Source organism: Anser anser, assembly GCF_964211835.1.
Source record: "Anser anser genome assembly, chromosome: 2".
NCBI lineage: Eukaryota > Metazoa > Chordata > Aves > Anseriformes > Anatidae > Anser > Anser anser.
The window spans coordinates 23,257,004-23,272,270 of NC_139721.1; the positions used below are offsets into that span (position 1 = coordinate 23,257,004).

General features: G+C 41.8%; 1 protein-coding gene across 3 annotated transcripts in view; it reads left to right on the forward strand.

Annotated features, from left to right (window-relative positions):
* The window catches only part of NIPAL2 (NIPA like domain containing 2), a 48,906-nt gene that overhangs the window by 13,147 nt on the left and 20,492 nt on the right, over positions 1–15,267 (forward strand). For 2 of the 3 annotated variants that reach the window (XR_014579380.1, XM_083823341.1), the window contains exons 2-4: positions 1,293–1,460; positions 3,963–4,031; positions 5,760–5,931. Coding sequence is in view for 2 of the 3 variants with exons in the window: in XM_083823341.1 (XP_083679467.1) it covers positions 1,335–1,460; positions 3,963–4,031; positions 5,760–5,931 (367 nt within the window). In the remaining variant the exon portion in view is untranslated. The remainder of the gene's footprint in view (positions 1–1,292; positions 1,461–3,962; positions 4,032–5,759; positions 5,932–15,267) is intronic. The other variant, XM_083823342.1, reaches the window with a different exon arrangement.

Here is a 15,267-nt window from a genome sequence, read left to right on the forward strand (position 1 = left end):
GGAAAGCCTGCTAGCTTAAGATGCATTTTGATCTGTGAAGTTTACAACCTAGTTTTACTCTTTACTGAATTTTTGTTCCCTGTTGCTTTCTTTAACATTGACATGTCTGAATATGAATGAACCTGCACAAGAACGTTTTGCCATGCTATAGCTGCAGTGTGACTATACTTTCATCTCGTCTCCCTGAAGGGATCTATGTGATATTTGACCTCCTTCATGCACCGTACTCTGCTTTTAATCTTTAGGGCTCTGTCCAAGCCCTGGGTTTGGAAGAACAGCACTATCACCCTATTAACCAGAGCTCATTAACGCATGTCAGTCTAGAGCAGTCAGCGCCATATATATGCCAACAGCAATGCTCAGGTGAACCATGTGGTCATTACAATCAAATGACCTGAGCAGTGAGGGTAAGTTTTGAGCTCAGACTGTGACCATAAATTTGCCTTGATCTTACACATGCACTGTTTTTCCCCTGGCTCCCCAGCCTGGGCTATGGACCAGGACCCTATGTCAGCAAGGCCACAGCAAGGCCAGGTCCCCACAGCCCTGCCCTGCACAGCCGTGGGCCCTGCTGAGCCAGGCCCACCTGTGGGCCCATGTCCCGGCCCGGCCTCATCCCATCCCCATCCCCAGGGAGGTTCCCAGTGCCTGGTGTCCATGACTGATGGGATGGGATGGGATGGGATGGGATGGGATGGGATGGGATGGGATGGGATGGGATGGGATGGGATGGGATGGGATGGGACGGGACTGGACGGGACAGGATGGGCTGGGCTGGGCTGGGCTGTAAGGCCCTGCCCTGATAGCCCCTATGGGGAGCCCCTGACACTACTGTCCCCTGTGACATGTAATGGGGAAAGCTGAGGGAAATGCTGATCCCCGTATTTCATAAGGGGATCATATATGTCTTAGTATTTCCCAGAAAATGAGAAGACTGAGAAGACCTAAATTTTTGAGCTGCATTCTGTTCCTGACAATTTCTGGTACCTACAAAAAGAGCAATGACTTTTGGGAAAAGGTTCCAGTTGAGACATGGGGGTGATCATCAGGTGAGATCTTGTGTGTCAAGAAGAAAAGCTCACATACACCTAACAAAGCAAAGCTCTCATGTAGTTAATGAGGCAACCACTGAGGTATGAAAGCAGCCAGTTCTAGAGGGGACACCAGTAATGCTCAGCATGGGAAGACTTCCTGCTGGAGTCCCTGTTCATGTAGTTTCTGGAAGTGGATGCTCAGATCATCATTAGAAGCCATAAGTGGGCTTAATTTTACACTTTTTTTTTTTTTTTTAGATAACAGATTGAACACAGTCTCATCTTCTGCCCACCAGCTGTATGCAGGTTTTACATCAAGAGAAAGGGACATTTCTGAGAAATATTATGGGCCATCACAGCCATCCCACAGGGTGCCTTGCACCTGGGTTTTCAGCAACAACGTTAGGGATGGATGTCAGACCACAGGTGGGGATACTGCTTTGCCCGTCCATGCGGACCAAGCTTGGGGCCTTCCCTATTTCCACCCATCCTCTTTTTCACTGACAGCTTAGCTCATCCCTTGCTACCATGACTTATGTATGCCATGCATGGGGACCACTGACTGCCTTCAAGAGTTAGGGCTCCTGTCTAAGACATTTTACATTGAATGAAAAATGTGCTTTGGCAACTTAAAAGCTAGATGGAGAGCCTTCTTTGAGACCAGTTTGTTTCCTCCCTGGTGTGCTGCTTGGCTCCTGAGTCCTTCCCAGTGTCTATGATCACGGGCTGGGATTAAGGAGATGCAAGGGGGTGCCCAGAGATGCAGCTGTAAGAGCAGGGTTGGCTGCTGAAACGGAAAAAGCTGCAGAGAGACCTGGTTCTCTGCTGAGACTGGTGGGAATATATTAAAATTACTTATGTGAAAAAAACAAAATAATGGGGTAAATGAGGTGGCAGTTCCTGTTTTCTGTTCCCTGCTGTCTCCTTTTTCTTAAACCCTTCACAATGAGGCTGACAAGGTCACCTCTCCACCCCCTCACAAAACGAACATGTTGCCATTTAAAAAGAATAAGTCTTTGGGAGCAAGAGAACAATTTTGATTTAGCTGCTGTTTTATTGAAATCACTGTTTGTGCAGGATGATGAGGGGAGCCAAACAGTCCACTTGTGAAGCTGTCAAACTTTGCACAAGATGTAGTGCCACCAGCATCAAAACCTGGGGGAGGAAAATCCACCCCTCTGATTCTCCAAGGCCCTGAGTGGGGGCTATCTGACTGCAGTTCCCCAGTGTGTAAGGAGTCTGCAGTGCTGCTCATGTCCCTGTAGTAGTTAGTCCTCGATATCAGCAGAGACATCCATGCCAATGTGTGCTTAGATGTCTTGTCATGCACCCCACTCTGAGGGATGTTCCCAGAGCATGGAAAATACAACACACATGAGAGCCCAGGGTGTGCTGCTGCTGGAGCATCCACTGGGGCATACTGGGATCTGGAGGAGAGGATGTAAGATGGGAAGGACCTGTAGTGGCCAAGCACCAGATGGCCTGGGGAAAACTCTGGAGTTAAGCTTGTTATTGAATGCTTCTCCCGTGCAGGTTGTGGCACTGGTGCTGTTACTTAGCACAGAGGGTGTGTGAGTGAAGGGAGCCCCCTTGCCTTCCCCTCTCTGCATCCTCTTGTACCTGTCAGTCACATCTTGGTGAGACCCAGCAATCTGCCAAGCATTTCACCCTGTGTAATTCTGTGGTCTGCTTCTCTTGAATCTGAGCCACCAAAAGTGCATGCAGCTGAAGACAGTTGGATTCAGCTGTGCCTCTTAAGATTATCATCCATTTTTAGACCTTTTGTAAGAAGGCCGCTGTTTCTTCACACTTTTGGAGATGCTCTTTCCTCATCTGGGAATTATCTAGTCATACCAATAATCTCCCCTATTGTCCAAGGCCTTTCTGGACCACTTATTTATAAACCTCTTTATAAACATTGAGGTCAACATTTCTCTGCCTCTGGTAGGCACTGCCTGTTCCCAGGTCCCCAAGGGCCTCACAGAAGAAGAGTTATAAAAGCTGAAACCGTGAGCCTGGTTGGATGCTGCTTTACAGCTTGCAAGCAATAGTTGTGCTGGGCTATGTTACTCTGACCTTGTTTGTAAAAACCCACTGGTATTATGGTTCTTCTCTACAAGCTAATGGGACTTCTCATGGCATTAAACCGGTGGCCTTGGATGGGTGAATACACTTAGGACAACGCATAGTGGCTACAACATTTTGAATGTCAGTGGGGAGTTCTTCTGTGGACCTGTTATTTAAACTTGCTGAGATGGCATTTTTCATTGGCTGCTCTCCAAAATAATGAGTCCCATTTGAATGTTTTTAATTTCTCAGCTTCATAGAAAGTTTGCAAATCTTACTGAAAATTAGACAGGCTGATTAGAAAAGAATTTGGTTAAATAACACAATACATTAAGGAAACTGTCAGGAGACCTATGCTTCTAGATGCCCTGTCAAATAGCGGATATGTTAACACATAAAATAACTGTGTTCCAATATGAACAGTTTGATTGCTGTTGATTTTCCTTCTGGATTATGTAATAAAACAGGTCTTCATTTATTTATTTATTAATTTATTGAAAAGAAGAATACATATGTGTAGTGTTCAGCTGAGACCCGTCTATTTTTTTTCTCTTGCGAGACTTAAGGACTATTCTACCAAAGGCCAGCAAAACCACCCCCAGCAGTGGGATGCCCTTTCAGTTCCCAGTTGTTTACTACTTAAGCCCTAGGCAAAATGCACCAGCTTCATTATTCTTATAATCCACTATGCAGACAGATACTTTTTTTTTGAGTTTACTCAGTGCAGCATGAACTCAGTGACTGAAAAGTACAATAACTTGTTTTTGATTCCATTAAAATGTGCTATCAGAAAACCACTGTTGTATGTTTTTTATTAAACTAATAAGTATTTTTGTATTTCTCTGTTTTGTGATCTTGCAGACTCAGCTCTTGGGAGTTCTACTTGCTGCAGCTTCAAATTTTTTGATCAGTGTCTCTTTGAGTATACAGGTATGAAATTATTGGTCTTTATTTTCAGTTGTTTATATTTGGCAAGTAACTTTTTTTATAATTTGTTTTTATGCTGAAGTTCAAAATACAAATTCTGTTACATTTAATAAGCATTCTCTTTCTTTAACTAGTGTTGTGCAGTAGTTTTCAGCAAGATGATAGCTCTCAGGCTGTTCTTTGCTGTGATTCTCATATGGGAACACAATAAAAATTCATAACTCCTCCTACTCTTCCTTATAATGTGCCATAAGTAAATACCAGCTGTGACCTACATACAGTCCCACTGGACATCGTGTGAACATGTCTCTGTATGTCCACATCTAAAGTGGAAGTGACTAAAAAATTCTTGGGGGTAACTTAGTGGGGTGATTAATGTAATTAAATGCCCATAAGCATAATCTTGTTTGCATTTTATTTGTTTATAGAGACACAAAATGCTGGATGTCACTGCAAATTGTTGGTTTGTGGATCAGGGAAGTTTGATTTCATTATGCTCCCCTTTTCCTTCAAGGGCTAAACTTCTTTCTAGTGTTTCAACCCCCGAGCATGTTCCACAGCATGAAGCTGCAATAATGTTCTGCTTTGTCTCACTGAGGGAAATGACCGAGACTATGGTATATCACAGACATTACTCTTTGGCCCATATTCTGTAGCATAACTTACAGAGTAGAATGGAAGCCTGAGGAAAATGATTTACAACTTCCTTGTGACTCTACAGTGGCACTTCCAAAATCGTGTATCAGATGGTGGAGTAAAAAATGTATTTTACAGCCATTTATACTGTGATAGCTGTGTCATTTGGTTTCCAACTTTTTTGACTCATTTCCCTGTGCAGAGGGGCTGGTAAGGAATCTGAGAAAGGAAATGATATTCTGCAGAGCTAATGCAGATCATTGCATCCTTCCCCATAACGACACCTTCCTGATGATGCCTGGACTCTGTTTCAGAAGTCCACTGTGATCAAAGTCAAATTATCCTGTTATATACAGGTTCTTTCTGTACAGCCAGAGGGAAAGCAATTATGACATGCGTAAATGATACCTTCTCCATGTAGCTAGAAGTGCTGATGAAATATTACTCGAGTATATATTAAACCTGTTGACACAGGTATAGCTTTTTTTCCTTCCGAAAATAATGCTTTACCTGAAATCTTCTTCTAAGATCAAACAGGAGATTGTAGCCAAACCCTAAATTCTCCCTTTTTGAATGTGAAGTCCTCCCTACAGCACATGTGGTTACGTACTGCTTTTTTGATCCTGAAATTGTATTTCTGGCTGTGATACATATCAAGGGCAGGAGCAGCATGGAGTCCAGTCCCGTTCTCCCAGTTTGTTGCCACCATTCTCATTATGGCCCATCTCTTCCCTCTGAGTGTTTCCAGATTCACAGCAGGACCTACTGAGCTGTGCTTTGAGAGAAGAACAGAGGCGTGCAGGGACAGCTAGGAAGTACTAGCTAGTATTCACTTAATCTTTTTCAGATTTATTCAGAGGTCTAATTTTTCAGTCATTTCCACCACGGCTGAAAAAGCACACATCTGAAGCAGCATTGAGTTAACACAAAGCCGTCTGTCTGCAACAGCAAGCTGAAAGGCATGTTTAAAAAGAAAACTTTGACGCACCTGGAATTTGAAGTTGACAGCCCCCTTAATTACTCCACTTTTATTATACATAAGAACACAATGGAAGCCTTTCTTTTCATGCCTGTTCCTAATAATTAATTTTCTAGAAATGCGCTCATCTCCGACTAGCTTGCCAAACAGAGCCGAAGCCTTACTACACGAGCAAGCTGTGGTGGTGTGGAATTATCCTCCTGGTGCTTGGAGAGGTGGGCAATTTCACAGCCTACGGATTTGCCCCCATTGCCCTTGTCGCTCCACTAGGATGTGTGTCTGTCATAGGTGAGATGGTTTGCCACGTTTTGCTTGGGTACATTCTTTAATTGAATGCTTATTTGTGACTGGAGGAATAATACCAGGGGAACCGCAGCAGGAATGAGAGGGGAAGATGTTAATGTTGTGGTTTGAAAAGAAATGATTCATATAATTACACGAGCTGACAGTTTAACACAAACCCTCTACTTAACTTGGAGACTCTTCTAATATTTTTTTTTCTTTTTCTATGGTTTTGTCTTTGTGGACTCTGTCACTCTGTGCTGTGCTAATCCCTGCCAGTCGGTCACCCAGAGGTGTAGCAGTGTTGCTGGCAGTGCAAGCCCTAAAGTTGATGTCCTGCTGCCTGCAGAATTCTGCTCTGATCTTGAGTACCTGCAAGGTGCTTACTATGTTACCATCACACCAAGGAGTTTCTGCTACCTGCCCCTTGTCCATCCTCATGCTTCTTGGGCATATTGTCTTGACTCTGCCCAGCCATCACTGTCAGTTGCCCTCACACCCGGGTGCACCTCAGGATCTGTGTGGTGGCAGGGTTTGGTCAGGCCTGCACGCCAGAAACCCTTCTGAAGAATAATATGTTCAGTAAATCTGCAGCAATTTTTCTTTCATTAGATCATTACCTTCTTTTTCACACTGTGTTTTTGGAACCTTACTCTGAGCAAAGAATACTTGTGGTAGCAGAGTGGGACGAAAAGGGACTAGAAATTTCCTGGAATGGTTAGCTTATTTGTGGACATTATCAAAGTTGTTCATTTGTTCCTTCACATGCAGATTAATTGACCTTTAGCAGAATTATTTCTATCCTTAGGACTCATTTGATGCAATCTTACCCTTTACTTGATGATTGTTTTTTTTGTAGTTAAGGTATTTGGGTATATCTTGGGTGTGAGATGTCTTGATTCTTTGATAAAGAAATGTACATTTTAAAAGATGTTATCATGTTGTGCTAATGCAGAGCAGAGTGGACAGGACAATAGATAGAGTGTATGAAAACCAGAATACAAGGTGCAGCTGTATCCCTTGGTCAAGTTGCTTCACATCCACAGCTGAAACACCCAGGGTTGAGATATCACAACAGCTCCGCACACGCTGGAGCTCATTCGCTTGCTATTGACAAGTGATAACATTTCATGGTCTGTGTCTAGCTACCAGTTTCATGCTTGGAAGCAACACTGTGGTCAGCGATTCTGCACAGGGAGGTAGAAAAGATGAATTATCTTCCCTGTGGACTGTCTGGCTGTAGTGGAAAGAGGCAGCCAAACATATGTGGGTGCAATTTAGCAATGAAGTAGTGGGGGAAGGAAACTGCAGGCAATTTACTGTAACCTTTAATGTTAAACTATTGCAGAATTTTGCAGAATGAGATATAAAACTGCTGTAGTTCACCGTTGTAGGAAAGATTTCTCAAGGAAAGGAATGAGATATTACCTGAGATGAAAATGTAAATTATGACATATCCCAGTGTGATTTTGGTGGCAGTAGTTATATCTTTAACAATTGTAGACATTTCCAGATGTTTCTGAACATAAAGGGACTTGATCTAATTTGTTGCCCAAACTGAGGAAAATGCAAATGCATCTAGCAAGAAGAAATGAAAAGCATTGGGAAGGCAAAAAGTTACATTGGTTATTAAGCTACTACAAAGAAAAAAAATATTTAAGATGATTTTTATCTGGGCAAATTCCTTCTTCCTTTCCTTTGCAATATGTGAAGGAACGTTGCATCTGTTTCCTTCATTCTCCATTTCTCCTTACTAATAACAAGTATCAAGAAACCATTTTCCTTACTATTATATTTTATCGAAATTCTCACCCACTTTTTTTTTTACTTTTTTTTTTTTCTAAACTGACCCCAAAATGCTTATACTGGAAGACCCCAGAACGCACTTCAATATCTTATTTTCCATTCCCACATATCAACTGAGAGTTTTCCTTTCGTAGCCCAAACAACAGAGATATCTGAAATTGTATTTAGTCTAGCAAACATTCCCTTAAGGAAGGGAAAGTAAAAATGATGTAGACAGCCAATTACAACAATAACTTCCCAGTAACACTTCCTACCCCTAGATACTTCCCTGTCTTCTGAAATTAGAGCTAGAGAGACAGAGAGAGAGCGAGAGAGCATCCTTTTAATATTAATGGTTTGTCATTTAGAACAATGACAAACTGACCAAGATACATGCAGTTCAGCTGCTAACAACTGTGCAGAGGATGGTTTAGGCATCAGGTCTTCCAGTTTCAAACATCAAGAAATATTTTTTAATTAAGTTGTGACATCTTTTAGGTGGGGAGCAGTGGACTTTGCACAGTCTAGTTGGCTGCTCTTTTGAGGGATTGTTGAATGTGCGACTTTTCATAAGTTATTTTTCAAAATGAAGAAATTAAGCACTTGTTAACAGACTCCAAATGGGTATTTGAACCTTAGGTCTGCCCTTCTTATAAGCACTTTTTTCTGAATTTGGTGTCAGAACATCTCAGATGGTAAGAGCTGGCTCCATCAGTTATGCTGGGTACTCAGTACCTGTGGCCATGCAGAGGGGAGGTGTGCTTCATGCTATGCCCAGTCATCAAGGGGACTCTCTGAAGCTTTTTGTGACTCTGGGTCTGCATGGAAAGTTTTCTTCACTTGGAAACCAGGGTGTGGGGAGAGGATAAGGCACACTGCAGTCTCTCCAAAACAGATTTGGGCTGTACCCATCATGTATCTCCAGACCTCTGAAATAGGAAGCATCCTGGGTCTTAAAATAGATGGAGCCAACATCTATTATGCTCTGCTACCACATTTAACTGCATCCAACTGAGCTTTGTGTTTAATCCGGTATCAATTAAATAGTGAAAAGTTTTTGTTTTGTCCTATTGAGCTGGGTGCTTCTGATGGATGTTTTAGAAAGAATCTATCACCACAGACCATGAGTTGGCATGACACCAGTAGATTTTTCTTTTTTCTTAGAATTAAGCTACAAAGACTATATTTTTCTTCTTACACAGTGGAAGTATTTCTGTGTGTGGTTGCAATGATGCAAGCTCTACATCTGTTCAGGGTTTTAAATAGTTTGAGAAGACAGCAGTTGTTTTCTTCAAGAGGAAAAATTGGTAAATTTTTAATTTAAAAATGGAGGAGTAATACATGTTTGATGTGATCATTAAAAAGCTTTTTATACTTAAAAATTAAAAATCATGTTTTACATGTAGCTTGGGTAATTTTAGACTCCTGTGGTTTTTTGCTCATTCTCTTGCTTTTGCTTGCAGAAATAACTTAGAGGGGGTTGGATGAGGAGAGGCCAGTGGTATCAGAGATGGGTTCTTATGCAGTTTTCCTCATTCTCTAGAGATTTTTTTTTTCCCATTCAACTCACTTAGACTGACAGTGTTGAGATCCCTTTGCATTTTTGGTATGCTCCTTCTATGTAGCTGTGGGGAAAGATATTGCTTTAGACTTTGAAAACTGATATCCCTGATGGTGCTTTAGGGAAAAGATTCTCAGATATTCTTATAGAAATGGACTTCTCCCACTCACTGTAATGTAACACCTTTACGGTCCAAGACCGTGGGATTTTGCGAACTCTTGTTAATGAGGACTGGGAAACATTCACCAGACTATTCTTTAAAGTGCTCTATTTGTACTTGTCTAGAAGATACAACAAAAGGATTTCCATGGTCCTTCCTTCTCTCTGCAGTGTGTATGGTCTGTAATCCAGTTTCCAGAATTAAGCTTGCCTTAATGGTATCTCTCTTGAGAAATTCCTCTGACATTTTGCTTGTTTCTTTATTAGGATATTGACAATGGGGATGGGGAAGAACATTTAATGTCCTGTCCACCACTTTTTCCAGTAGTGATATTAATCATGTTGGAAATGTTACATGTTCAGTGTGCAGAATAGCTACCAGGAGGTCATGCACCAACTGACTAAATTCTGTAAAATCTTTGTTTTTATTTAGTACACCATTAATATCACAGAATCACAGAATGGTTTGGGTTGGAAGGAACCTTAAAGCCCACCCAGTTCCAGCCCCCTGCCATGGGCAGGGACACCTCCCACCAGACCAGGTTGCCCAAAGCCCCATCCAGCCTGGCCTTGAGCACCTCCAGGGATGGGGCATCCACAGCTTCTCTGGGCAGCCTGTGCCAGTGCCTCACCACCCTCTCAGTGAAATATTTCTTCCTAATATCTAATCTAATCTAATTATCTCCCCTCATTCCCCCTTGTCCCATCACTACACCCCCTGACCAAGAGTCCCTCCCCAGCTTTCCTGCAGGACCCCCTTTGGCACTGGAAGGCCTAAAGGTCTACCTGGAGCCTTCTCTCCTTCACCGTCTTCATAGGAGAAAATATCTATCATATAAACTAAGAATAGGCTTGAGCGGTTATTTAGCTGTGACGAACTTGTTCCTATATGTCTTGGGCAGAGCTAGTGCTCTGTTTAACCCTAGATATATATTCTTTCGTTTTCTCCAAATTTGTGTTAATCCTCCTCTGGCACAAAGCTTTGATCAAATGTAATCAATGATTAAATGTAAACAATGATACAGCGATCAAATGTACTACCTGCCTCATCTTCTCTCCAGATCTTCCTGACTGTGTGGCATGCTACACTGGCTTGGATGGATTAAAGCATCTCCTACTGATTCTCTACCAGGACGGTCCTGAATTTCTTCAGCTCAGAAGCTAGAGAGAGGACTGAGGGTCTATCTGTATAAAGCACACTTTAAGGTCACATTTTAAGATGTGATCTTCCCCAGCAGCAGCAGCATGCTCACAGATTGAGTACTCCTCAGCAATTGTAGTGTGAAAATCAGCTGGGTGATCTTAAACTGCTTCATAAGATGGAGGCAGACCCTTAAATTGCATAAAACAGTGCAAATGCTTGGACTCAAAGTAAAATGTTTTCCCTATTTCACAAACTGAGACAGGTGAAAACAGTAAACAAATCTTCAAATCATGCTCCTCCTTTGGTATTTTATCCAGATTGTTAGTGAAATGAGTACAAAAGAGTTCTGCAAAATGGATGGTTTTGAGAGCCTTTAACAAATTGATGTGATTTTAGCTTTACTACCAATCAGTTAAGCTTAACTGAGTGAATATTAGAGGCTAACATTCATTTTGTGTGTCTATTGACAAGACAAAAGCAGCATAGGTAGTCTGTGTATTTATAAAGACAGTACTAATCTATTTAAACTAGTACATAAAGCTAATCTAAGACTTGAAATGAAAAAACTGAAGGATATACTAGCATTTAAAGTTATGGACAGTTATGAAAGTAACTAGTTAGGGTAGGGCCTGATAATAAAAACAAAGGTAAAAAGGTGAGATTCATAAATAGGCTCAATACCAGGAAAACAATAATGAAATACTATATATTTCATATTATATATATACTATATGTATATAATTATGAAATATTTGTGAAATAGTTTTGGGTGGAAAAATAAGTAGTAAACACTTTTTTGGATTGGAGAAAATCCAAAAAATACACTCTAAGGATCAGTATGTATTTTCTGTCTTTAACTTCTATTCTTGTATATTATTCCTTTCTTAAATACAAGCAAACAAACAAACAAGAAAAAAAAGCCTAAGCACAGATTTCATGTCTAGGATGCAGAGGAGTTGTTTTGTGAGCTGGATTCTCACCCTTCAGTGTCTGCTACTGGCAGAACCCACATATCATGCTATTCTTTATTTATATTTCTGCTGGAGAAAACCTGCATATGGAGATAATCTCACACTATCACTCTCCTAGGAGAATCAGCATCTGACTAATTTATGTGTAGCACCATTACACCTCTCCCTTAAGGCATTTAATTGCATATCATGCAGAAAATGGATGTTTCCTATCCTTTTTTTTGTTTTTAATTTCAATTGAAATTCACGTGCTGTAGTAATAGACAATGAATACAAACCAGACCATTTTATGCAGATATGTGAAAAGGCAAGGTTGTTTCAACATAATGATTAAGCTCCTGAACAAACCCATTTTTTTTTTCAATTTTCTACCCAATAGTTTTTATCATGATAATTTTTTTTTATATTTTTCATTTGAAATATTAATTCCATATTTCCAGATTGAAGAGCTTCATGAGCCTTCAGAAACGTCAAACCATAAAGATACAGATTTTTTAACAACCTATTTGCGTCTCATTTTGTGGATATTAATGTAAACATGATGCAATCGAACCAAGAAAATAACTCAAAGACTTCATTAGGATGTATTTTCATTTGTATGGTCCTCCATGTATTTGCCCAGGCTTGAATCTGTAATGTTCAGTCCTTAACAGAACACCTCCCAGATTTTTCTGCCCTTCTCTTGGTCTAGCAGGCTCGCTGCCACTGCTTTCAGCAGTAGAAACTGTGCCTGGTTTTGAAAATTTTACCTCAATAATTAGTTAATAAGCTAAAAATATTCTGATTCAGCTGAAAGCATACAAATGTTCTCAGACAAGCAAGGATGCAGTCTTTGCTTCAACGACTTACAGGCTGATACTTTAGGCTTAGGGTTGTACATGTGTAGTATTGCTAAAACCAGCCGTTCAAAAACAATGAGAGTGTAGAACAATGATAAATTGCTTGTTGTGTTGCCAAGCTGTTGCCAGCTTATGCTCTGACACAATTTTTTTTGTTTGTTTGCCTTTCTGCATTTTTGAATTCAATTGCTGACCAATTAAAAAAAATCAGAGGCTATTCCTCACTGACATGGATCTCGTTCTCTATGACTGTCTATAGCTTTTTTTTTTTAAAGAAAAACAGGCAAACAACTGAAGAGTTGCAAAGACACAGTAATACATTTCAGCACAGCAGTTGCCCAACGTCCTTGGTCTATTCATTCATAAGGTTGAACATAATGTACAGTGATTTACTTCCCGCATCAGTATAAAGTCAGGGGAGAAGGATGCCCCCAGCTCCTGTGACAGAGGGGGAACAGGAGGACCTTGGCATAGGAAAGGGAAAATGGTGGCTAGGTGGTAGGAAAGGCTTTAACCCGTATATCCGGTGGGCTTAGCTGTGGCCTCTGGCTGCCCACTCACTCTTCTGCCAAGGGTTCAGACAGTCCTGGGGTAACTCAGGCTGGAAGGGGCCTCAGGGTGCCCCAACCTCCTGCTCACAGCAGGGCAGCTTGGAGGCCACCAGGCACAGAGGAGACAGCAGGGGCCATGTGGTTGTCAACCAACATATTGGCTTGAGAAGCTTATGTCTTGCGCAGTGAAATGCACCTGAGACTGTGAACTGGAGCCCTGAGGAATTCAGGAAGAGGGACAGAGAGCTGTGAGGGCTGCACATTTCTCCCCAGGCTCCTGGGGCTCACAGGTTCCTTTCACACCCCTTCTCTTCTATCCCATTGTTTCTAACAAGCCTCTGCCTGCGCTGGGACAATCTGCCCTTGGTTTGTTTGATCTAACCTGGCTCAAACCCACCCTGCCAACTGGAGAACATAAAAGGTTGTTTAAAATTCAGACTCACAGAGCTTAAAGCCCATAAAACTACAAAATAAAAATAAAATTTAAATAATGCGTTAGACAGTGTATAATAACAAAGTGCTATTTTGGCTGTGCTAATGTTGCTTGCTTGGAATTCAGTCCTGAAAGTAGTAGCCAGAACTTGCCAGATGCTGATCAAACTCATGCATGTCCTCCAGCATCTCAGCCACTCTGTGTAACCGTTCTCTGCTTCTTCGCTTGGATATACCACTCTGCTTTTCTGCTTCACTTGAATGCATATGAAGTCTTGGTGGCTTACCCACAGGGACAGTTGCCTTTTCTGTTCCGTCTCTGCCCTGGGTTTTGCTCTCTTCCCCTCCCAGTTGCACCTCCCCTCCTACTTCAGGTTTTGCCAATTCCTCCCATCCCAGATGGCCTAATGTATGTCCTCAGAACCTCCTCTTCTTTTTTGGTTCCTCTACATACCACACATAGTAAAGTGCATTAATTATACGTATATTCTGTTAAGCTCATGATCTCTTGTGCATTACCAGCTATCTCTGGAGAAAGAGCTTGCAGCATCTGAATGCATTATTAAAGCGGATGACAGACTGAGTGACAAGTTTCATTATCTGGATGTGTTCCAGTGCCTGCCTGTGCCCACTGCCAGCCTGAGAGCTTGTGATCTCCCCAGGCTGCCATCTCCAGAGAAGCAGGCAGTGGAATTTGGGGCATAACTCATCTCACCCCAAATTGGATGCCAGTACTGGAACTGAACTTTAAATTGCATTTACTAGATCTCTGCTGAATGCACTGAGAGCCCAGACAATGGGGCAGTCAAAAAAAAAAAGAAAAAAGAAAAAAAAAAGAAATCACTCAGGTCATTAAGCAACAGGTCTTTGCTGTTACAGTGGCTGCCTACAGGGGTGGTCTGAGATGTAGTTCGGGAGAGCTCTGACAGCAGGGAGACAGAGCAATAATTAATTCCTGCCCTAACTTGGGTTGCTGCTACTTCTTTCCTGGCTTTTATCCTCTTTCTTTTCTGAACCTAGGTAGCTCTGGTATTGCCAGTGTTGCCTGGATACCAGTGTCTTTTCTCCAGGAAAGTTGTCACTGAAACACAGAATAAAGGAAACCATGTCAGGTAGCTTACTTTCAGTGAGGTGCTCTCAGTTAGAGCTTCTTGTACTGCTCTTACTCATTTGTATGGGTCTCCATCACTCTTCATGCTGTTTAAATTTATGACTTATGCTTTATCTGATTTTTAACTAACATGATGCTGAATTCCAGTTCTGTTTACCACTTGTTCTGAACCTTTTTTTATATATCTAGAGTACATCCAGTAGCTAACAACAGATTAATTTTTGCATCAGAACAATAGAGATAATGAAGCGAAGATGGTGAAGAAAAGATCTGTTATTTCAAGAATAAACCAATAATTTAATGCTGTAGGCAGGAACAAAGCTCCTGTAACAGCTTCCCATGATTTAGGTTCAATGTACCCTTTCAGAGTCCCTCCTGAGCAGTCATTCTCTGAGAGGTTTCTGAATGTATCTGATATTACCAACACACCTCCCCCAAAGGCCTTTCTTCATCTCTTCTGGACAGGAGCTTTTCAGCCTCTGTTGCTTCTCCTTAGAGGTAGATGCTCGAATGTTGCCTAATGGAATAGAGCCACCTCTCACAGGCGGCTGACAGTCTCACCCGTCTTAAGTCCAAACCCCTTCTCTAGCATGTGTCCACACCAAGCTGCTTACCAGAAACCCTGTCGTGATCACTGTGCTGCTGCTCACCCGCCCACCCAGAAGAGGCTGGGCTGGGAGCTGGCACCGGGGAGATGTGAGACCTGGACAAGGGAAAGGGTTGCCTGGACCCCAGAGGTCATTTCCAGGGCTTACTTCCATTTTTTCCCGTCTTCATTACAAGTCACTC